General features: G+C 34.3%; 1 protein-coding gene across 2 annotated transcripts in view; it reads left to right on the forward strand.

Moving 5' to 3' along the window:
* MED13 (mediator complex subunit 13) overlaps positions 1–25,824 on the forward strand; it is a 93,560-nt gene that overhangs the window by 47,443 nt on the left and 20,293 nt on the right. For both annotated transcript variants that reach the window (XM_082371940.1, XM_082371941.1), the window contains exons 10-19: positions 4,322–4,535; positions 5,527–5,608; positions 8,306–8,427; positions 10,591–10,681; positions 10,814–11,028; positions 11,306–11,502; positions 12,227–13,143; positions 19,845–20,006; positions 23,658–23,881; positions 25,521–25,710. In XM_082371940.1, the coding sequence (XP_082228066.1) occupies positions 4,322–4,535; positions 5,527–5,608; positions 8,306–8,427; positions 10,591–10,681; positions 10,814–11,028; positions 11,306–11,502; positions 12,227–13,143; positions 19,845–20,006; positions 23,658–23,881; positions 25,521–25,710 (2,414 nt within the window). The remainder of the gene's footprint in view (positions 1–4,321; positions 4,536–5,526; positions 5,609–8,305; positions 8,428–10,590; positions 10,682–10,813; positions 11,029–11,305; positions 11,503–12,226; positions 13,144–19,844; positions 20,007–23,657; positions 23,882–25,520; positions 25,711–25,824) is intronic.

Genomic DNA, 25,824 nt, shown 5'->3' on the forward strand with positions numbered 1-25,824 from the left:
TCTTTATAATAGTTGACTTCTACAGATGTGTGCCTTTTTAGAAAATTATGGAGGAGAAATTTAGACCTTTTTTATTTACGTTAAGTGACAACTCGGTTTCCATTTGGCATAAATAAATGAAGTTTTCCATTGATTAGTATTAAGGGGTGGGCACTAGGCTTTCCTAATAGGTAGATAAACGAAAAGAGGTACTCTTCAGTTTTAGATGGTGGTGGCTGCTTAACTAGTGCAGAGTAATTACTTCATCATTTCTAAGCATTTCCTTTATTCTTAGACTTTATGTGCAGCAGTCGATGCCAAATTTTTTAGCAGCTACTTTAAAGCAAAATTCCTTTTCTAATTTGTTAGAATTTATTTGGAGGGGAGAGAGAGGTTGGGGGTGGAGCATAGCATATCTCCCACACAAGATATACACATCTGTGGCAAATATCTTTATTTTCTTTTTGCTTCTAATTATTTTTAGTTTCTTTATTAGTTAATGATAACATCTATTTTAGAATAGTGGCTTAAGACCTTGTAAGTTTTAAAGAAAGCAAAATTTCTGCCAAGAAACATTACAGTTGTTTTTAAATGTATTTTTTCAAGGGTCTAGCACTTAGTTTTAGTAGAATTTGTGCCAGTCTAAAACAATCTGTAACTCTGATTCAGAAGGAACCTTTCTAAACCCTGAACAAACAAAGAACTGTACTTGAGCATAGTTCTTATTATGTCTTGTTCAGTATAAAAAATACATCATGATATCTTAACCGTAATATCCCTCAATAGAATTAGCTCTTACGTTGTATATAATATGTATATACCAGATTTTTATTGTATGTATCTAGTTATATAATGCATTATTTGATCTCTAAAAGATAGTTTCTAGTTTTTTGTTTCATAGAAAGAAGTCTATGATGAAATAAACTTGATTTATTGTATTCTAAACCTTTTAAGATTTTTTTCTTTTTAAGATTTTTTTTTCTTTAAGTCTTTCTTATTTGATATCTTACTTTAATGCAATAAAGCTGTACTTTTGACAGCTAGCTTGACTCAGTTTAAGGATTGGTTATGAATATTGGAGATGGTACTGGAAAAGTTACTATTAAAATTTTTTTGAGATTTATTGAATTCATTTCTTCATTAACATTTCCTGAACTGTAGCTTATCTCCTTCTGTAATTGCCGATTCTAAAATATTGTCACACCTTGTCCAGAAGAATTTTTATTGAATAAAGGCATAAAAGCATATGCTATAGGCCATGTTAAATTCTCTACAAGTACATTTTAGGATAGTATGTAACTTTGTCACAGTGAGAGGAAGGAGATATAGTTAATGAATAATATAAAAGTAATTTCAGTTTGCTATGGGCATTGCAAAGCTTCCTGTTCATGGCTGTACCTAATCATTCTTTTCCAGTTTGTCTGTATTTAGCTTTATATTTGATTGAAACTATCTCTGTAGTTAACTATTTGGCTATATGTGGAAGTTCATTTTAGAAAAGGAGAGGTGTGTTGTTCCTATTCACAAAAAGTGTATGTATACTATATAATTGGAGAGTGAAGAAATGCTAACTTGAGTTTTTAATCTGGCATCTCTTAAAAAGCAATTTTAATTTCTATTTTTATCAGTTTTAAATATAGAAGGATGTGTAATGTAAATAATTTATATTTTTAATTTATTGTGACGATACTCTTGATATTATTGACTTCATTTAAATTCTTTGCATATCCCACTGTCTGTGAGAACCATTCAATAAAATAACAAAAAGTTGTCTTTAGGTATTGCATTTGGTTTACTCATTTTTATTCCTAGTAGAGCCCTGTGCAGTAGGATTTTTCCTTTTAATGTTACTGCCTACTAGCTTAACAACTACTTGCATAAAGAGTGTGGCAGTTTTTATGCTTCTGCTAGAGGACAACTTAATATGAAAAACAGTTGTTTTATTCACCTCAACACAGAGTAGTCTTCCAGGTTAGTGACTGGGGTTGAGGGGGGTAGGTTCTTATACTTTTCGCCTATGAATAGTTATGTGAATTGGCATACTTAAAATCTTTCCAGCCCTAACTCTGCCACCATGTGACCATTTCTTTCAACATAATTTTCATATCAAAGTCAGAGAGCACACCCTCTGGTTCCTATTTTCATGATGTTATTTTAAGTATTAAATAAGAAAATACATGTCAAAGTAGATGGAAGTGCTATTTTGAAAAGATTCACATTGGTATCTGATAGACAATTCAGGAAACATTTAGGGTCTAATATGGTGAGGTACAAAGCTTTTTCTAAGAAATAAATGCTTATTCATTTATAGACCAGAACTATTCTAACAGGTAATTGTGGAATATAGCCCACTGACAGTTATGTGTTCCTATGGAAGAAAGTTTTTGTAGACTTGGGGTTTTAGTTTGGGGATAAATCTGAGGCACATTGAAATAACAGTGACATATATCATATTTGATAGCATGTTTAGAAAATGTCAGTTATTCTTTTGATGACCTCTGTTTCAACCTTAGTTTATAGTGTATAGAGTGCTTCTAGTGCTGGACATTGGTGAATAGATTAACAAGATACGATATCTCTGTCATTCAAAGAATTTATAAACTAGAAAATACCTTTACTGATTCCAAATCTTACTTCTCTTATGATTGTTTTGTCCTGATACTCAGGACAGACAAGTAGTGGCATCAGTATCACTTCCTAATGAATAAAGATGATTTATTTCAAAGTACAACATACTGTATTTTAGAATTATTAATGCAAACACAGTATCTCAATCCTGTGTGGCTTTTAGATTTCATGTATTAATTTAGCAGGTATTTACTGAGCACCTATTATGTGCCAGGCACTCTTCTAGGCATTTGGGATAGTTCAGTAAACAAAGATAAGATCCCTGACATTTAGAGGCTTATAGTCTAGTGGGAGTGACAGACAACCATGAACATAAGCAAATTATATAGTATATTAAGAGATAAATGCTATGGAGGGAAAAACAGAGCCCGGTAAGGGAGATCAATGGTGAGGCAGTGGGCATATTGCAATTTTAAATAAGATGTCATAGATAAGGTGACATTTAAACAAAGACTTGAAAGAAGTGAGGGAGTTGGCCATGCAGATATTTGGAGGAAGAATGTTCCAGACAAAGAGAACAGCCAGAAGTTGTCTGACCTGTTTGAGGATTATCAAGGAAGACCTTGGAAGAAGAGTAAGAGAGGGAGGAGTAGAATAATAGATGAAGTTGGAGGGGAAAAGAGGAGACAGATCATGGAAAGCTTTGGTAGGATATTATAAGGACTTTGTTTTTTACTCAGGGTAAAATAGTCATTGCAGGATTTTGAGCATTATCTGACTAGAAGCCTGGCTGCCATTATTATGGCAGCATGGGAATCTCAGCTTTGCAAACCATAGAGAACATGAATTTGGGAGTCTAAAAGTGTCATACACAAACCAAAAATGAATCATTTCTCTCTTCCCACTCACCAAGCACCTTGGTCTTCAGAGATGTAAAAGTCCTGATGATTTTCAGGGTTCTGTGGTGCAGATCAGCTTCTTCTGGCTTCCCTCTCTAAGCCTTAGATTTCACCTTTCTCTGGTCTCTTTCCAATAGTTATCTTTCTAACTTCAGTGTTGTCTTCTCGCCTGTTCTGTTGTCCTTTGTCATTTTATTGGATATTTTAGGAGAGTATAAACATATATTTATCATTCACCATGTGGAACCAAAAGACTAATAATTGATTTTCCAACGTGATTAGTAAAAAACTCTGAGATACTTGCGCCGAAACTCTGTTTGACACTGTAAAACGTTTTGCTGGATTTATGGTAATAATGTTATTTTTATGAAACACAAGTCATGCTCTTAAGTTTTTTAAACTTAAAATATATCCACTCATGGCAGTAGGAAAAGGATAATCATTTTCATTGTATAAAGGTATAAATTGTATAAAAGTAGTGTCTCACTGTATAGCCCACATTTTGAGAGTTTCTGTGCTGGAACAGTTTAGGTTTGAATCCCTTTCAAGTGAGTGGATTTGGACAAGTTAATGCAATTGAGGACTTGGGAACAGAGTGGATAACCAAAAGACAGCACATTTTGGTGGAAAGACTGTGAGACCAGGATTTTAGCTCCATTTCTCTATTGCTAAATTTGATACTTAAGTAAATCACATAAACTTTCTATGCCTCAGTTTCTTCATTTGTAAAATGAAGGATTGCAAATTAGATCATCTTTAAATAATTCTTTTTTTTTAATAATTCTAAAAAGTTTATGATACTTAAGTCATTTTGGAAATTTGTTATACTTTTATGGAGAATATGATTAATTTTCTATTTCTATTTCTTTATGCAGGTTAATGGTGCAATGTAAGAAAACTTTAAAAGTTTCTGATGAATTAGTGCAGCAATATCAAATTAAAAATCAGTATCTTTCAGCAATAGCATCTGATTCAGAACAAGAACCTAAAATTGATCCATATGCATTTGTTGAAGGAGATGAGGAATTCCTTTTTCCTGATAAGAAAGATAGACAAAATAATGAGAGAGAAGCTGGAAAAAAACACAAGGTAAGAGAAATCAAAGTACACCAAAGTGTCACTGATGATCTGTAGCTCTGCATATAGTACCACACTTCTATTTGGAAAAAAAAAATTCATCATTTTAACTGAGAAAAACATTTTTAAAAAAATAGGTAAATCAGGCACATTGTACACAATTTAAGAGCTTGTATGGGCTTGAAATTATAGCTGGTCTCTGATAATGAAAAGATCTTTATTGTTTATTGTAAAAGTTTTGAGATTAGAGAAAGAGTGCATTAATTTCTGTTATATTGAAATCAGGACATTTAGGTAGACGAACTGTTTTGATTCTGAGTTAAACTATGCTGTAAGTGAATTACCAGTTTTCAAAAATGCAGTAAAATACACATCACTGAGTTTATAAAATACATGATATTTTGAATATGTGAATCAAGAACCTATAGTGCCCCTGAAAGTAAAATGTTATGTGAATAAAGTGTGAGATGTACAAATACTTACTTGATTAAAATTTAAAAAATCAAATATTTGAGGATCTATTAAGGACAGAGTAATCTATTAAGATAACTCTGCTTGCCATAAGTACAAAATTGGAAATTGAAAGCTGTAAAATTGCAAAAAGGACCCAATAATATGTTTAATACAAAATTAATTTCACAGAGTTTTATTTAGCCTTACTGTGTGCCAGGTACTTGACATTTTGTTCTTCTGTAAATGTGAAAACAGTAGTATCTGGGAAGGCAGTAGGTATTGTAGAAAGAACATGGACTTTGGAATTTGACAGATTTAGGTTGAAATCCCAGCTCCACTACTTATCAGCTGTATTTCCTGGGTTATCTTGAGAACTATTTTTTGTCTGTAAAATGAGTGTACTACTTCCTTATCATATAGGTTAGTTGTGAGAGTTATTGATGTCTATACTACACCCAGCAGAATGCTTGATACATAGCTACTCAATAGTTGGTATATTTTATTATTGGTAAAATATGTATTTCAGTCTAATATGTAGTATTGTATGCAGGTAGAAGATGTGCCATCTAGTGTAACAGTGTTATCACATGAAGAAGATGCTATGTCATTATTTAGTCCCTCTATCAAGCAAGGTAAAACTTTAATTTTCTAATTAAAATACTGCATTCCAGGATTGTTACTCCAAAGTAATCTGATATTGTTGGACTTTTAGTGTTCCTTTTTGCATAATTCATATGTTTCATAGAAAGGGACCTATCTTAAAATGATGGATTTATTGTTTATCTTGTACTGGGAGAAGCAAGTTTAGGTGATAGAAATTCTGTTTTGAATTGTTGGAACTTCTTTCCTTTTTTTTTTTTTTTTTTTAAATTAATTAATTTATTTTTATGGCTGTGTTGGGTCTTCGTTTCTGTGCGAGGGCTTTTTCTAGTTGTGGCAAGCGGGGGGCCACTCTTCATCGCGGTGCGCGGGCCTCTCACTATCGCGGCCCCTCTTGTTGCGGAGCACAGGCTCCAGATGCGCAGGCTCAGTAATTGTGGCTCACGGGCCTAGTTGCTCCGTGGCATGTGGGATCTTCCCAGACCAGGGCTCGAACCCGTGTCCCCTGCATTGGCAGGCAGATTCTCAACCACTGTGCCACCAGGGAAGCCCCTTTCCTTTTTTTTTTAAATTTATTTTTATTTTTGGCTTCCTTGGGTCTTCATAGCTGTGCGTGGGCTTTTTCTAGTTGCGGTGAGCGGGGGCTACTCCTCGTTGTGGCACACAGGTGGCTTCTCTTGTTGTCAAGCACGGGTTCTAGGTGCTCGGGCTTCAGTAGTTGTGGCACGCGGGCTCAGTAGTTGTGGCGCACGGGCTTAGTTGCTCTGCAGCATGTGGGATCTTCCCGGACCAGGGATCGAACCCGTGTCCCTTGCATTGGCAGGCGGATTCTTAACCACTTTGCCACTAGGGAAGTCCCTCCTTTTTTAACAAATAAAAATAATTTTCAGCTGTAAAATGAGGAGATAGGATAAGATCATCGCCTGAGATCTCTCTCAGATCTAAAAACTCAATGTATGAATTAGACTTTACTGTAATTTGGTTGTCCTTTTCTCCCCCTCTCCCCAAGTTAGAAGAACTGTTGCTGAGGTCATGAATTTAACAAATATTTATTGAGCACATGTTATGTGTAGGCAATGTTCTCGGCACTGGAGATACAGTGGTGAAGACTCCACTTTGAAAGTGTCTGACTTGTGCTAGTTGCGAATAGAATAGAGAGACATGATATATTAGTTCTTTTACAAGATCTATTTAATTTTTGATAGAGGCAGAAGAAGTTGTCCTTTGGTATGTGTCTTTTAGGGGCAAAGTTATGTTTTAGTATTTGGAATAAATAAAGAGGGTCAGCCAGGCTCTGTGCAACCAAAAACAGGAATAAGAAAAAAAGTCCATCTGACTAAGGAAGAGATGGTCTATCATGAAATAAATTTAGTGGTCAGTGGTTCTAAGTAGCTTAAAGTGAGTTAACAATTTGGGTTTTTTAGCCTGTTTACCTACCCTAGGATATAGGAAATGTGTAATTGTCCCTGTGGTGTGGCTTTCTCAAAATCTGGACCATCTGCCACATTCTGGAGCATGTTTTGAGGTGAAACTGGGAAATCTTGGTTTTTAATAAATATCCTAGATGATTTTTACACACTCTAAAAATTTCAGAACTACTGCTTTAGTGAATCTTTAGGACAATATGCAGAGGCATTTGGAAAGTGACTTTCACCTTTCTGAAAGGGAGGGCTATTTCAAGTTGTTCAACCATTCAGAGGATGCTTTGGAAGGTTTATACACCAAACTGCTTTTTTTTTTTTTTTTAATAAATTTATTTATTTATTGTTTATTTATTTTTGGCTGCGTTGGGTCTTCATTGCTGCGCGTGTGCTTTCTCTAGTTGCAGGGAGCGGGGGCTACTCTTCGTTGCGGTGCGCGGGCTTCTCATGGCGGTGGCTTCTCTTGTTGCGGAGCACGGGCTCTAGGCACGCGGGCTTCAGTAGTTGTGGCACACGGGCTCTAGAGCGCAGGCTCAGTAGTTGTGGCGCACAGGCTTAGTTGCTCCGTGGCATGTGGGATCTTTCCGGACCAGGGCTCGAACCCGTGTCCCCTGCATTGGCAGGCGGACTCCCAACCACTGCGCCACCAGGGAAGCCCCCAAACTGCTTTTTTTTTCTTTCTTGTGTGGGAATGTAAGAGGAATTTAACTTTCATTTGTATTTTTATTTTTTCTAAAGTAGTCATTTTTTTCCCTAAAACTGGAAAGAAAAAAAAAAAAGGAAAATAAAATTTTAGAACTGAAATGAAACTTAACTAAGAGGTACTTAAGTGAGTACTTAAGTGCCTGGCACTGGGCAAAAGTGCTTTATCTACATTCTGTCACATTTAATTCATGTCATACTGTTAGTGTTGGAGTTGGGATTCAAATTAATAGTCTGACTCAAGAGCCAGAGAACTTAGTTATTCTGTGCTTCCTTTATATTTCAGGAAGATAGAAAAATTAAATGTGTGTGTGTTTAAATTCTGTTGTCCTGATAGTGTTTATATTTTTATTTGACATATTATTAACGTAGATTCCTTAGCTATGTTATGGATTGCATAGCCTTTGGTGAGCTTCATGGGGAAGGTATGACCATATATTTAAAACTTTATTTCTATGAAAAAAAATGTCTAAATTTTAAACAAGTCACCATTTCTTATTGCATAACATGCTTATAAAGTTATATGTCTAGCTTAAATAAATAGAATAATACTCATTTGGTCAGTAGTAGAATGTTTGATTTTGTTTTTCTGGTTGACACCTGTAGATGCTCCACGCCCTACTAGTCATGCCCGTCCTCCATCAACCAGTTTGATTTATGACTCAGACCTGGCTGTCTCTTATACTGACCTTGATAATCTTTTTAATTCCGATGAAGATGAACTGACAGTGAGTATCTTATTAATGATTACAATTATAATTTGTTTTCTTTGATTTTATATAAGTTTATTTTTCAGAAGTGATAAGTGACTTGAATACTATGTTTTAGCCCTGAACAATAGGAAATATTTTGGAATAAAATTTCTTTAATTGGTGTCCTTTTTTAACCTCATGTTTGAGCCTTTTTTGGTTTTTTTGGTTTTTTTGGCTGAACCGCCTGGCTTTCAGGATCCCAACCAGGGATTGAACCTGGGCCCTCGGCAGTGAAAGCACAGAGTCCTAACCACTGGACCGCCAGGGAATTCCCTGAGCATTCTTGATACAATGTCACCTATAAACTTGGAGGATTTTTTTTCTTTATTTTTTGTCTTTGAAGGACATGTTTAATTAAGCTTAATTTGAGCTCTGCCATATGTTCTTTTTCTCCAGTCCTTAGGAAGCAGAATTATTTTTTTTTAATAACTAGAATTATGACTTATAACATTATACCAGAACATATAAGATTTTTAGAAATTTCATGTAATGTCTGAAACATTTATATTAACATATTTCCATACAAATAACCCAAAGAAAGTTTAGTATTAGTTGTTTTTTGTTTGTTTTTTTGTACTGCAGTTTCTTATTAGTCATCGGTTTTATACACATCAGTGTATACATGTCAATCCCAATCGCACAATTCAGCACACCACCATCCCCACCCCACCGTGGTTTTCCCCCCTTGGTGTCCATGTTTGTTCTCTACATCTGTGTCTCAACTTCTGCCCTGCAAACCGCTTCATCTGTACCATTTTTCTAGGTTCCACATACATGTGTTAATATACGATATTTGTTTTTCTCTTTCTGACTTACTTCACTCTGTATGACAGTCTCTAGATGCAGCCATGTCTCAACAAATAACTCAATTTCGAGGAAGCAGAATTATTAACCTAATCTTTGATCCTCTAGTTTTAGAAATGACCGAAAAATTGGCTCAATTAGAGAATAATAAGTAATTAACATTAAAGTTATATGCCTTGTCAATTTGTTAAGGAATACCACTTCTTTTGAATTTGTTTGGCTTCACAGCTATTATTATAAGACATCTACATACTATAATAATGAAAGAGGAAGAAAAAGTAATACTTAATCTTTAACACCCATTTGCAGAGAAAGGTGAAGATAAAAGAAATTAAAGCTTAAAATGAGATTCCCTAGAATGTCAAGTCTCTGGCAAATTAATGAATTGGGTGCTGCATTATAAAAGGGAATTCCTTTTTCATCTGCATAAAGGTAGCTTGGAAACTTCTATAGTATATTTGGTCTCTTCAATTAAGTGACATAAAGCAGATATCACTATGCATAAACTTTTACTCCACATCCTGTAATATAGTATATTTTAGGTGAATATATCCCTGAATACTTTGATACTTTTGTACTTTCTCTCTCTACCATTCACGTATCAGCAGTGGCTCTTCTGAGGTCAAAGGTTGTAATCAGAGCTCAGTCTACATATCTAAGACAAGGTGGCTAACAGGAGACAAGGAACCAAGTTGTCAGCTCTAACAACACCGGTGACAGATTAGAGATTCTAAAACTTGTTTTGTTCAATGTATTAAAACTTACCTTTAGTTAGGGATCCTATTGCTTTGTCATATGAGATCTTTCTGAAGTTTTGCTTAGTTTTACCTGTTGTAGCGTTTTTGCAGGGCAAGAAGATTATTAAACAAAGTAAAAGTGTAAATAAGAATTTGGAGGGGTGATTGATTATGTAGGAATCTTTAATGTCTTTTATTTAAAGGGACAAATGCTTTATGAGTATCTTACTAAAAGGCAATTCTGATGTTAATTACAAACACTTATAGTAGGTTTTCTTACCTTTTTTTTTTTTTAATAGGTTTTAAGTAATAGGTTGTTCTATGTATTTTGAAAGTATTGGTCATTTTCTTGAAGGAACTTTTTCCTCTGTTATTTGGAGCATTATCAAATCAGTAGAAAAACTAATCTGGGTTATTGATTACCTAAAATGTGTTTTATGTCTTTAAATTGTTTTGTATCTTTAAATTGTATCTCGTATATATTTGGCTCTAGCACAAATGGGCTCTACTTTCAAGTTACATCTGAATGATTACTATCTTGATCACAATGGATTTAAATTTCAGAGAAATATGTGTGTGTATGTGTTTTTTTTAATAGCCTGGATCTAAAAAATCGGCAAATGGATCAGATGATAAATCCGGCTGCAAGGAATCAAAGACAGGAAATCTGGACCCATTATCTTGCATAAGTAAGCTTCCCAAATCTGTGTTCCAGATAAATCTGCAAACTTTATCTCAACAAAGTTCCCCACCACTTTGTTTTAAGCACAGAGTAACTTCTTTTTAGTCTTATGTTAAAATGTGTGTTTTATTAAATATAGGCACTGCAGATCTTCATAAAATGTATCCTACACCACCATCATTGGAACAACATATTATGGGATTTTCCCCAATGAATATGAATAATAAAGAATATGGTAGTATGGATACAACACCTGGAGGAACTGTTCTAGAAGGAAATAGTTCTAGTATAGGAGCACAGTTCAAAATTGAGGTTGATGAAGGATTCTGTAGCCCAAAACCTTCTGAAATTAAAGTAAGTATTTTATTTTTCTAGAAAAATAATTCACTTCCTATATTTTTGTATAGAATTAGTTTATTGCTAGATTCAAAAATCCTTTCTTAGTGATTCTAATTTTGTTATTAACAAATTTGAATTATGGTGACACTGTTAAGAATGCATTTAAGAAAAGAGTAGAATTACATTTACATTGTATTATTTTGTTTAAAGACAGGAAAAAAGGGCTAGAGTCAGTTTTTTTTTTTTTTCCTTGGAAAATAAGATGCTAAAAGTCATGGTCTTTATATTGTAGGATTTTTCTTATGTCTATAAGCCTGAAAATTGTCAAGTTCTAGTGGGATGTTCCATGTTTGCACCTCTAAAAACTCTACCAAGCCAGTGTCTGCCTACTATCAAATTGCCCGAAGAATGTATTTACCGTCAGAGTTGGACTGTTGGAAAATTGGAATTGCTTCCTTCAGGGCCTACAATGCCATTCATCAAAGAGGGGTATGATTTAAATATATAGTATTGGTATAGTATATGAATGCTTATATAGCTTTAATTTTTTTCATAGAAGCACCTGGTATGTTGGTACCTGGAAAAAAGATACTGGTTTTTGAAAATTCTAAAAATCATTTTCTGATTAATAGCTTGTAATGGTGTTTGTTTGGTATGGTTAAAGTATTGGAACACTTAAGACCAATAAACTTTGTCTTTGGAAGCACCTTTTATTTTGGTCTGAAATTCTAATCACTCTCATTTGTACATTTGCCATATTTCACACACTTTTTATATTTAAGTATCTCTGAAATTGGGGTGTCTTATAATTCGTAACATCTTAGAATTGCCATTGTCCTTTTTTTACACATAAATATCTCTCAAATTGGGTTTGTTTTTTTTAAACAGTGGCATCTTAGAATCAATGAAATATGGGTATTTATAGTACAAGAAATATATAGATAGTAATTGTGGATGTCTAGGTGTGGAAGAGTGTATACAAATTTTATTTATAATGGAACTAGTTAGTTGGGTCTCATCCCACAACAATCACCTAGAGTGGATGTAGTAACCAAAAATACATTTTAATTGTACTTGTAATTTTTGCACTAATCGTATTTTCATAATTTTCGGTGTTATTGAAGAACATTTGGGACGTTTTTAGTTGTATTTCACATTACTAATATGTTCCTTTATGCGTGTTTTCGATTTTCTTTTGCCCTGGTGACACTAGTGATGGAAGTACTATGGATCAAGAATATGGCCCTGCTTATACACCTCAAACTCATGCTTCTTTTGGGATGCCTCCTAGCAGTGCACCTCCTAGTAACAGTGGAGCAGGAATTCTTCCTTCTCCATCTACCCCTAGGTTTCCAACTCCAAGGACTCCAAGGACTCCAAGGACTCCTCGTGGAGCTGGTGGACCAGCTAGTGCTCAAGGTTCAGTCAAATATGAAAATTCAGACTTATATTCACCAGCTTCCACCCCATCCACGTGCAGACCCCTTAATTCTGTTGAACCTGCAACTGTTCCTTCCATCCCTGAAGCACACAGTCTTTATGTAAACCTCATTCTTTCAGAATCAGTTATGAATTTGTTTAAAGACTGTAACTTTGATAGTTGCTGTATCTGTGTCTGCAACATGAATATCAAGGGTGCCGATGTTGGAGTTTACATTCCAGATCCAACTCAAGAAGCACAGTATAGGTGTACCTGTGGCTTCAGTGCTGTCATGAACAGAAAATTTGGAAACAATTCAGGATTATTTCTTGAAGATGAACTAGATATCATAGGACGCAACACAGAATGTGGCAAAGAAGCAGAAAAACGTTTTGAAGCTCTCAGGGCTACTTCTGCTGAACATGTTAATGGAGGACTAAAGGAATCTGAAAAATTGCCTGATGAGTTGATATTATTGCTACAAGATCAGTGCACTAATTTATTTTCACCTTTTGGAGCTGCAGACCAAGATCCTTTTCCCAAAATTGGTGTAACTAACAACTGGGTACGTGTTGAAGAGCGGGACTGTTGCAATGACTGCTACCTTGCATTAGAACATGGGCGTCAGTTCATGGATAACATGTCAGGAGGAAAAGTTGATGAAGCACTTGTGAAAAGTTCATGCTTACACCCCTGGTCCAAAAGAAATGGTAAGTATGCTAATGGAATAATTTTTCTCTTTATTTTCCTTTAGTTGTATGACTTTCCTTTCTTAGGAAAAGGTATTAAAGGCAGTTTCCCATGTAGCTGATAGAGACACTTAAATTTGGACTTAAAACTCCTTTAAGAATGATATTTTTTAAGGGAGAATTTCCTAGCAGTTTAGTTTAATTTCACCAACAAAAGTATGGTTATTAGAGGTCTGTAATTATGTACTTGTGTAGGACTATAAAAGGTACTTTGCACATGTTAATTAGCAGAAAATTACTAGTTGTCTGCTTTATTCAACATTCTATCACTCATTATTTATTGAGCAACTAGTATGTGCCAGGCACTGTTCTTTTACAAAGTACAGTATTAAAACAAACATATTTCCTGCCCTTTTTGAGCCTGTAATTCTCAAAACAACAAAATAAACAAAAAAATAAGTAATTATATGATATCAGATAGCGACAAGTGCTTTGAAGGAAAAGCAGGGTAAAGGAGTGGAAAAAGACAAGAATATGCTACTGTAGATGTATGTTTAGAGAAGATATTACTGAGGGACAGCATTTGAGCAAAGACCTACATAGAGTGGGGGAATGTGAGCTGTGTGGCTAACCGAGAGAAGAGTGTTTTCAGGTAGTGCAAAGACTGTGAGGGAGTAGTGTGCCTAATATGTTTGAGAAACAGTAAGGAGGCAGCGTTGCTGGAATGAATTGAGTGATGGGGAGACTGGTAGGAGTTGGAAGGCTAAGAGATGGCCGAGCACCAAAATCAGGTAGGGTCTTATGTACCATGTAAGTAAGGCCTTTATAGTTTATTCTAAAGAGTTACGGGAAGCTGTAGGACAGTTTTGAGCAGAGAAGTAACATGATCCTTTTACTGTTTATTTTTTTTAAAAGATCACTCTAGCTGTTGTGTTGTGGGTGGTGAAGGTGAGAGTAGAAGCAGATAGATCAGTTAGGAGGCGGTTACAGTAGTTCAGGTGAAAGATGACAGTACCTTAGACAAGATTGGAAACAATAGAGATGTGAGTAGTAGGTTCTAGGCATATTTGGGAAATAGAACCTACAGGATTTGCTGATATAAGGAAAGATGAGGCATCAAGGATAGCTTGAGCGAATGGATGAATGATGGTGCTAATTATAGAGGAGGGGAACAACTGGAGGAGTAGGTCAAGTACTTATTTGGAGAAACGAATTTTAAATTCGGAGGAGTAGTTGGGGCTAGAGATTAAAAAATGTTGTGTGTGAGTTATCAGTATTTTAAGATATGGAGCTGGATGAAAAAACTTAGAGAGTGACTGTAGATAGAGAAGTCCAAGGATGGAACTGACATTTAGAGATGGGGGAGAAGAGGAGGATCCAGGATAGGAAACAAAGGAGGTAGGAAGAAAACCAAGAGAGTGTGTTGTGCTGGTAGCTAAGTATAGGAAATGTTTGAAGGAGAGAAATGTCATCAATGTCAAATACTTGTGTGTAGTTATAAAGATCTAATGAGTTAATACATATCAGCTGCTTAACACAATCCTTGGCACATAGTAAGTACTGAATTTATATAAGCTGCCATTATTGAAGTCATCATTTAGGTTTTTTTTTCAGGCATAGCCACTGGGAAACATATTTCTAAAAAGATGTCGCAGTATACCACTCATTAACTTTTTTCTAACTTTTGTTAATTATGCAGAAAGTTAGCCTTTCTTCAAAATGTGGTTTTTGTTAAGAATTTTTGTTCTTAGGTGATACATGCCATTTAATAACTTTGATTTGGTTCCTTATGTCATTTGCTAATCCAGCCATTTTTGGACATGTGCAAAACAACATGCTTGGTATTCTGGGAGATAGGAAGATACCCCATATTTAAATTGCTCATAGACTACTTGGAGAACTAAAACTGTAATGCAGGGTTGAAGTAAAAATACTCTAAATGCCCATTGACAGGAGAATGGATAATAATTATGATAGTACAGATAGAATGTTACATAAGCTCTGAAGATGAGTAAAACTCTTGTAACAGATGAATCTTGGTAAAAGTTTTGAGGGGAGGGAGAGGGAACAAGTCCCAGAAGATTGTATATAGTGAGATATTTTTTCATAAAGTTCTAAAACAGGCAAAACTAAATGTATTTTCTAGATGCACATAAAATTCAGGATGGTGGTTAATTCTTAAAAGCTGAGGGATAGGATAGGGAGAAGCACTTAATAAGATTGGGTAATATTCTACTTCTTGGGCAGTGAGATCGTAGTTGTTCATAATATTATTAAGAAAATTTGTGAATAAGATAAGGCTATGCATGGACCAGTGGTTACATTTTGTTCATGATAATAGTTTGATGATTCATCAAACTCACTATACTCACGGATCAAATTTTTAAAGAAAAAGGTATAAATAAATATCATAGATTTTCAAAAAAAGGGCAGGATTATTTTCAACCATAGATAGTAGTTAAGAACATAGGCTGTGGAACCGACTACTTGGGTTTGAAACATGGCTCCATCACTATATACTATGACCTTGGGCAAGTTATTTAACCTCTGTCTCAATTTCTTGAGATAGTGTCAATAATAGTATTTACCTCAGTGTTAGAGGATCAAATGAGCTAATACATATAAAACAGACCAGTACCTGGCACAAAGTACTCAGATATTATCAGTAGTAACAGTAGTAGTAAATAGCAGCAGCAGTAGCATTAGTGGTATTCTGTTTGTTTTTATTATTATTATTTGTTTTTAAGATCCAGCTCATCTTGAAAGTTGTCACAAGAAAAAAAAATTTTGTAACTGTGTATGGTGATGGGTGTTAACTGGATTTACTGTGGTGAACATTTTACAGTGTATACAAATAACAAATCATAATCATCACTTCGTACACCTGAAACTAATATAATGTTATGTCAATTATACCTCAAAAAAAAAAAATCCACTTATTTGCCAAGTAATAGAAAATATTGAGTTGTTAACCTTGTGTGCATTTTTTCTATAACAATAAAGATTGATGTAAACAGATTACTCTGCAGCCATAAAGATGAATTTCATCCTAAGAATTTATATTGAGAAAATAATTCAAAACAAACAAAAAAGAGATATCTTTATATTTCAATTTAAAATTTAAACATTTAAACAAATAATGCTGCAAAACCTAAATGGGCAATATAGGAATACTTTCTCATTAAATTATAACAGCTTCATAAAATAGTAGCAAGCTCCTGTATTAGGACCTTTGCCCTGATTGTTTCCTCTGCCTGGGACACTGTTCTTCCAAGTATTTACATGGGTAACTCTCTTGTCTTTTAAAATTTTGTCAGAAGTCATCTCCATCCTGCTCCTTTTTTTTTTTTTCCGTAGTGTTTGCTTATTACCTTCTAATATACTGTATAATTTATTGATTAATTATCTCTCCATTAAGTTCAGCCTATGCAAGTTCTGTTTAAGAGAAAGGGTTTTTGTCTATTTTGTTTGTTTGTTGATATGTCCAAGTACCTAGAACAGTGCCTGGCATATAGATGTCCAAGGTGTTGAAATATTTGTTTGAAGGAATTAAAAGTCTACAAACTGTAGTTTGTATAATTTAGTGGTAATGTTTATTTTTCTCAAGACAGAAAAAGCTTTGTTCCAATTATAAAAAATACATACTTGCTGAAAAGAAAGTTAAGAATCTAAACAATACAGAAAAGTAGAAGTAAAAATTGCCCCCAGTTTTTGCCCATCCCCATCATTACACCACGCCATGATCACTCATTTTTAAGCAACTTTATTGACATACCATACAGTTCATTTAAAGTGTACAATTGAATGGTTTTTAGTATTCACAGAGTTGTGTGGGCATCACCACAGTCAATTTTAGAACATTTTCATCATCCACAAAAGGAATCCCATGTTTATTAGCAATCACTCCCCATTTTCCTCCAACCACTCCCTCCCAGCACTAGGCAACCACCAGTCTACTTTCTGTCTCTATAGATTTGCCTCTTTTATACATTTCATATAAATAAAATCATATCCTATATGGTCTTTTGTGACTGACTTCTTTGTCTTAGCATAATGTTTTCAAGATTTATCCATGTTGTAGCATGTGTTAGTACTTCACTCGTTTTTATTGCCAAATAATATTCCATTTATGAGCATCCCACATTTTTTTTACCCATTCATCTGTTCATGGACATTTGGATTGTTTCCACTCTTTGGCTGATATGAATAATGGTACTGTGAACATATGTGTACCAGTTTTTGTGTAAACGTACGTTTTTATTACTCTTGGGTGGACTTGATAACTCTGTTTTACCTTTTGAGGAACTGCAAGACTATTTTCTAAAGCAGCTGCACCATTTTACTTTCCTATCAGCAATGTGTGAGGGTTCCACTTTTTCCATATCCTAATTAACACTTGTCCTTGTGTGTTTTATTATTATTATAATCTTACTGGGTTGTAAAGTATTATCTCATTGTGGTTTTGATTTGCATTTCCCTAATGACTAATGAAGTTGAGCATCTTTTCATGTGCTTATTGTCCATTTCTCTTTCTTCTTTGGAGAAATGTCTTTTCAGATACTTTGCCCATTTTTAAATTAGGTGTTTTGTCTTTTCATTATTGAGTTGTAAGTGTTCTTTATATCTTCTGGATACAAGTTCCTTATCAGATTATGATTTGCACATATTTTCTCCTGTCTCTGGGTTGTCTTTTCACTTTCTTGATGGTATCATTTGAAGCAGAAAAGTTTTTAATTTTGATGAAGTTCAGTGTATTATTCTATTTTGTTGTTTGTACTTTTGGTTTCATATCTAAAAAGGCTTTACCTAATCCTAAGTCATGAAGGTTTACTTCTATGTTTTTTTTTCTAAGAGTTTTGTAGTTTTAGCACTTATATTTAGCTCTATAATCCATTCTGAATTAATTTTTGTATATAACATAAGGAAGGGGGTCCAAATTCATTCCTTTGCATGTGGATATCCAATTGTCCTAGAACCATTTGTTGAAAAGATTATCTTTCCCCATTAAATTGTCTTGGCACCTTTGTCAAAAATCAGTTCACCGTAAACGTGAAGTTTTATTTCTGGATGTTTACTTCTATTGATCTATATGTCTGTCCTTCATGATCACTCTTAAAAATCATTATATATTCTAAAAACCATTGCTTTCCACCAGATCTCAGCATAGAGACCTGGCACTTGTCATAATATACAATTATATTATTTTTCATGCATTCTCCTCCACAAGATTGTAAGATCCCTGAAGACATGAATAAGAATTTATTTACACAGTATTCCCAGCAGCTAGCATAACTCCTGACCCATAGTAGGTCTTCATTAAATATATTTTTTTAAAGAATGAAAGAGTATCCGTGGGAATCTCTCTGAATTAAAATCAAACTGTAGTTTCCTGAGCTTCACTCAGATCAGAATTTCTCAGGGTAAGCTCTGTGTATATGTTTTTTAAAAGTTCCCCATTTGATTATGATAAACAACCTTAGCCAATGACAGCTTTTTCTAGATTTTATGTAAATAGTCACATATGAATACACATAGTTCTATTTGTGTAAAATTATCTTCCATAGATAGTTTTAAAACCTGTTTTTTTATTTATTAGTGTATTAGTCATTAGTCCATTTCAAATAGCTTTGTTATCACTTTTAATGACTAGTATTCTATTATGTATATAATAGTTTATTTAAACATAATAGTTATTAAGCAATATATCTGAAATTAAATTACTTCTGATTCTATACACTATTTAGATATAGGGAATTAAAACAAGAAATAAGTTAGGCAATAATAATAATGAATTAAAGTTGAAAGATTTAACATAACAGAGTGCTCAAACAGGTTTAATGATACAGCTGAACCACAATGGAGGGACAGATTACTTATATCAGTAATATTTCCTGGTTTTTTTAAAAAACCATTTGACATTTAAGAGCAACACCCTCCATATCCATACTGATAGTTGGTCAGAAATGTAGGTCATAATAATTTGATAATCTGTAAATCTATTACGTCTAGGTTTATAAAATATCTTCGGATATTACAACACTTTTTAGCAGTGTGAACAAGTTTATCTGTTACTGTACAAGTTGTATACTTCAGAGTTGTTACAGTCTACTATTTTTCACAAATTAAGCTTTAATCATTGTAACCAGTCTTGTCCATCTGGTCATTTTACCAAAGTGGTGGTAATTAAGGTGCATAATTTATAACTCATTTCTGTGTGAGGCAAAGTTCTTTGTAGTAAGATACCTATAAGCACCAAAAACAACCAAAATAGGGACTTCCCTGGCGGTCCAGTGGTTAAGACTCTGCACTTCCACTGCAGGGGGCACGGGTTTGATCCCTGGTAGGGGAACTAAGATCCTGCGTGCCGAGCTGCACAGTCTAAATAAATAAATAAATGAATAGATAAAACAACCAAAATAAATGCAAAAAGGAAGAAATTTATTTGATTAATTTATAAATTGATCAATGAGCTAATGAATGACTTTTTATGAAGATGAGTTACAGTAACTTTTTTATTGTCTCTTCTTGGTTTTAAATACCTAGAAAAACCATTTCTACAGATCATTTTAGATAGAACTTACTATAGTTCTCTACACAAGCAGATGCTTAATCTTGGTGATGAAGAGCTAAACTTCCCTAGATGTATTTCTTGTTATCATAAAAATTTTTGTGTTGACAATAGCAATTCTTATTCTTTTTTTTTTTTTTTTAAATGGTTGTAGATGTGAGTATGCAGTGCTCACAAGATATACTTCGAATGCTTCTATCTCTTCAGCCAGTTCTTCAGGATGCTATTCAGAAAAAAAGAACAGTAAGGCCTTGGGGGGTTCAAGGTCCTCTCACTTGGCAACAATTTCATAAAATGGCTGGCCGAGGCTCTTATGGTAAGTAATTTATAGTAATGTGTATTGACTTATTTTATATCATTTCTCAGTTTCTTTGCCCAGCTTTAATAAGCACATTTATCTTTAAATATTTTGGTGGCATATGCTTGACTTAAGGCCGGTGTGGTCAATCTTAGCCTTCCTTACTTTGAACATTTTCAACATTCACTTTACTCGGTTCTCCAATCCCACTTCAGAAAGAACAGCTTGTTTTTACATATTTTACTGACCAGTAAGATTTTATGTGAAGAAAGAATCATACTGCCAAATAAAGACTGAAACACTACTTTTCTTGTAAGTTACTGTTTTACAAAATTGAATGAAAAATGGGGTAAAAAAGAGAGGGTAATACTAGTGATAAAAGGCCCCAAGGTCTTCATTTAAAAAAAAAAGAACAAAGACAGAAATTTGCCAGTTGTGACAAGAGTAGCAAATGAGTACTCTCAGTATGGTAGACAGTAGATTTATGGTCAGCTGTAATGGAAGGTACATTCAAAATGCTTGAACTATCTGTTGAAGATTATCTCTGGGGAAAAAAAAAACAAAAAAGATTGGGGACTTCCCTGGTGGTGCAGTGGTTAAGAATCCACCTGCCAACGCAGGGGCCACAGGTTTGATCCCTGGTCCGGGAAGATCCCACATGCCACGGAGCAACTAAGCCCGTGCGCCACAACTACTGAGCCTGTGCTCTAGAGCCCACGAGTCACAACTGCTGAGCCTGAGTGCTGCAACTACTGAAGCCCATGCACCTAGAGCCTGTGCTACGCAACAAGAGAAGCCACTGCAATGAGAAGCCCGCGCACGCAACGAAGAGTAGCCCCCACTCGCCGCAACTAGAGAAAACCCACGCTGAGCAACGAAGACCCAACACAGCCAAAAATAAATAAAATTTTTAAAAACCCCAAAAAAACAAAAATGAGTGTCTCTGAAAGGTGGGATGTAATTGGAACTTTTAAAATATATTTGGAATAATAGTTTTTAATACTGAAGACCTTGACTTTTTTTGCATGGTTTTAGAATGCATTATGTACAGAAGTAGTAGATGATTTGCTCCTATTTTCCTTTTCCACCCTTTTATTAATGGCTAAATAATTTAAATTTTATTTAAAAAAACTTGATATTCAGTGGAAAATGCAGTTTAATTATAGTATTTTTATATATATATTTTTCCTACTTTTTAAAAAATATTTCAATTTTATTGGAGTATAGTTGATTTACAATGTTGTGTTAGTTTCAGGTGTACAGCAAAGTGATTCAGTTATACATATACATATATTCATTGCTTTTAGGTTTCTTTTCTCATATAGATCATCACAGAATATTGAGTAGGGTTTCCTGTGCTATACAGTAGGTCCTTGTTGTCTATCTTACATATTAGTAGTGTGTGTGTATGTTCATCCCAAGCTCCTGATTTATCCCTCCCCGCCACATTTCCCCTTTGGTAACCATAAGTTTGTTTTCTATATCTGTAAGTCTGTTTCTGTTTTGTGAATAAGTTCATTTGCATGTTTTTTTTTTTAATTGGATTCCACGTATGAGCGATATCATATATTTGTCTTTCTCTGACTTACTTAGTATGATAATCTCTAGGTCCATCCATGTTGCTTCAAATGGCATTATTTCATTCTTTTTTTTAATGGCTGAGTAATATTCCATTGTACATACGTGCTGCATCTTCTTTATCCATTCCTTTGTCGATGGACATTTAGGTTGCTTCCATGTCTTGACTATTGTGAATAGTGCTGCAATGAACATTGGGGTGCATGTATCCTTCCAGATTATGGTTTTCTCCAGATATATGCCCAGGAGTGGGATTGCTGGATGATATGGTAGTTCTGTTTAAGGAACCTCCATACTGTTCTCCATAGTGGTTGCACCAATTTACATTCCCACCAACGATGTAGGAGGGTTCCCTCTTCTCCACACCCTCTCCAGCATTTATTGTTATAGTATTTTTACGTTCTTTTTGAAACCAAAATAGAAGACACACACAGAGTTCTACACCTTACTGTTCAGTACATATGAGCTTTTGTTTTTTTGTTTTTTTTTTTAAATGGCTGCATATATTTTATTGTTCTTTACGTATGTTATTTTACCAGTCTACTGTTTATGGACTTATACATTGTTTGCATCATTATCATTACAACTATTCTAGAATGCACACAATCCCTGGCTTAAAGCATGTGTATATTTAAAAATATATATATTGCCAAATTACTCTCTCTGATAGTGGTTTAAACTCCCACCAATAAAATGCTTGTTTCCCCAAACCCTTGCCAGTAGGGTGCTGAGTAGATGGGAGAAACTGGTTTGTTTCATTATAGTTTGAGAGGTAGACTAGTACAGACTTTGAGAGTAGATTCTAAATCCCACCTCCGCCACTTCTTATGTGATACTGGACATGTTGTTTAACGTCTCTGTTCGTGCTTTCTCATCTCTAAAATAAGGTTGATATTAGTATCTGCTTCATGGTTTTTGTGGGTATTAAATGAGTGAATACATGTAAAGATCTTTGAACATTACCTAGCACATAGTAAATGTTATAATTGTTTGCTATTAATTATTTTAAATTCCTTGCTCTTAATGAGATTGAGCATCTTTTTATATATAAGAGGTATTTCTGTTTCTGTGGACTTTGTTCATATCCTTTACCTGTTTTTCTGTTAGGATGTTGATCATTTTCTTATGGATTTATAGGTCCCCTTTCTGTGGTAAGGAAATTAACCTTTTGTTATACGCATTGCAAATCTTTTTTCCAATTTATTGTTAATTGTTTGGCTTTGTTTATAGTGTTTTTTCATGCCAAAATTTAAAATTTATGTTGTCAGATTAATCAGTTTTTAAATGGACAGGTTTTACATTATGCTTAAAAAGGCTTTCCCCAGTCTGAGTTTATTCAAAATAAAATGATGACGATATAAGTGAAGGTGATTAAGAGGTACAGACTTCCAACTATAAAATAAATAAATCATGGGGATGTCATGTACACATGGGGAATGTAGTCAGTAATGTTATAACAACTTTGTATGGTGACGGATGGAAACTGGTCTTATTGTGGTCATTATTTCATAATGTATAAAAATATCAAAACACTATGTTGTACACCTGAAACTAATATAATTTTTTTAAAAACCCTCCCATATTTTCTTTTGTACTAATAAGTTTTTCATTCTAATTAATTTTTTTTACATTTAAGTGAAGGTATAAGTCACATATTTTATAAAAGGTCATTTAGCAAATTCCTAACTGTGAAAGTCTCAATCACTGGCTTTTAGGTATTTTTGTCTTTAATTAAATATTTTTACTAATAATAATGACTACACTAACTCTTGACATTTAAATGTTCCTCTTGGGACTTCCCTGGTGGTCCAGTGGTAAAGAATCTGCCTTCCAATGCAGAGGACACGGGTTCAATCCCTGGTTGGGGAACTAAGTAAGATCCCACATGCCGAGGGGCAGCTAAGCCTGCGCACCACAACTACTGAGCCCACGCTCTGCAACGAAAGAACCCGCAATGAAGATCCTGTATGTCGCAACTAAGACCTGACATAGCCAAAAATATATAAAATTTTAAAATATTCTAAAAATAATATATAAAAATAAATGTTCTTCTTTTAAATCTTTTCTTAAAATATGTCTTTTCTTATTTAGGAACTGATGAATCCCCAGAACCACTGCCAATCCCCACGTTTTTGTTGGGTTATGATTTTGATTTTCTGGTGCTTTCTCCATTTGCTCTCCCTTATTGGGAGAGACTTATGCTGGAACCCTATGGATCTCAAAGAGATATAGCCTATGTTGTACTATGTCCAGAAAATGAAGCCTTGTTAAATGGAGCCAAAAGCTTTTTTAGAGATCTTACTGCAATATATGAGGTAGGTGCTTAAAAAGAGGTGTCGTTTTAAAACTACCTTATGATTTGTATGTTTATATATAAAATATACTGGATATTTCAGCTGATTGGTAAAGAATAATAACAATGTCAGACTAGATGTTTAGTTCTCATACAAACCAGTTACATACATTCTTTACAGCTTTGACCCAGACCCTTTGTTAGATGTGTGCGCCATGGGTCACTGTGGAAATTGCCGTACTGGGGGAAAACCGTTGAGAGCATGTATGTCCGTCCCATTAAAGATAATCTTTTTCTGAAACAAAGGGTAGCATTGTAAATGGCCAGGAAAAAATTACATTTATAAAAATTCTAGTCTTGATTCTCTAGGACCTCAGGTTTAGACACTAGGCCTTACTTTCCTCATATGTAAAATAAAGCTATGATAGGCCTCTCTAAGATCCATTTTATTTCTGAAATTCTTGGCTGATCTTTTAAGTTATAATTCTCATGTTGTATCCATCATTGAGTACAATGATTATAACTTTTAAGTACCCTGGAACATAAAGTCTTAACTTCATTTTATAGTCGTCCCTGAATATCCTCAGGGTGTTGGTTCTAGGACCCCTTGCAGACACCAAAATTTATGGATGCTCAGTGTTATATAAAATGGCATAGTGTTTGTATATAATCTATACACATCTCCCTTATACTTTAAATCATCTCTAGATTACTTATAGATGATATTTACATAGCATTACATACCTAATGCTATGTAAATAGTGGCAGACATGGCAAATTCAAGTTTTGCTTTTTGGAACTTTCTGGATTTTTTTTTTTTTTTGAATATTTTTGATCCATGGTTGGTTGAATCTGTGGATGAAGGATACGAAGGGCCAACGGTATCTCCCTTTTCCCACAAATGCTTGGAAATCTAGTCTTTAAAATTTAGTTTCTTTTACAATCTGAATCGTTAGTTTGTGCTGGTTTAGCTCCTCATTAATGTTCTACTTAACTTTAATTGCAAGATATCTGTAGTGTGTTTTGTAAAAGTAAATATTTCCAAAGAGTGTCATTTAGAACACTAGTCCTGCAAAATCTTCCCAGAAAAAAGTTCCATAGTTAGATAGGTTTGGGGAGACATTGTGTATCTATTTACCTTTTAGAGATTCACTATACATGTTAGATTATTAAAGCCTTTGAAAGTCTTACAGTAAAGAAATCCTTTGTCTAAACTTTCTTAATCCAGTGTTGCAAACCTGTTTGAGACTGGGCTTCCTGAAACAAACATTAGTGGCTTGCAGAATTGGAGGGAGAGCTGGATAATGCATTTATATACATGCATTGGGATGGATGTACAACTTAAAATGACTGCATATTCATGCTCAGTTGTTTCTGTATTCTGCAAGTTTTCGTTATTCAAACTATGTGGTTCTAGTGCCATTATTATCTAGGTGTTTTATTTCATTGGAGATATTTTAATTTTGATAGAAATTCAATGGATTTCTAATGTAGAAAAGTAAAAAGACCTGTGGCACCATTTCACCTTGATATTTTTATTACAAATGTTAATTATAAATGATAAAGCTTATTTTTAAATAGCTTAAATCCTTTATTTTATGATATGAACTAAAAAACTATAGCAAACTCACTAATTCTGATTTCTGTATCTGTATTTGTAGTCGTGTCGATTGGGTCAACATAGACCTATTTCTCGACTATTGACGGATGGGATCATGAGAGTTGGATCTACTGCATCAAAGAAACTATCAGAAAAGTTGGTAGCAGAATGGTTTTCTCAGGCAGCTGATGGTAACAGTGAAGCATTTTCTAAACTCAAGCTTTATGCGCAAGTCTGCAGATATGACCTAGGTATTGAATTTGTATTTACTGTATAAGGTCATTTTAGGAAAGTATGACCCAGTCCACCAGCTTTTTGTAAATAATATTTTAATGCAGCACAGCCATGCTCATTTATTTACAGAT

The sequence above is a fragment of the Balaenoptera borealis genome (genome assembly GCF_965194805.1).
Source record: "Balaenoptera borealis genome assembly, chromosome: 20".
NCBI classification, from domain to species: domain Eukaryota; kingdom Metazoa; phylum Chordata; class Mammalia; order Artiodactyla; family Balaenopteridae; genus Balaenoptera; species Balaenoptera borealis.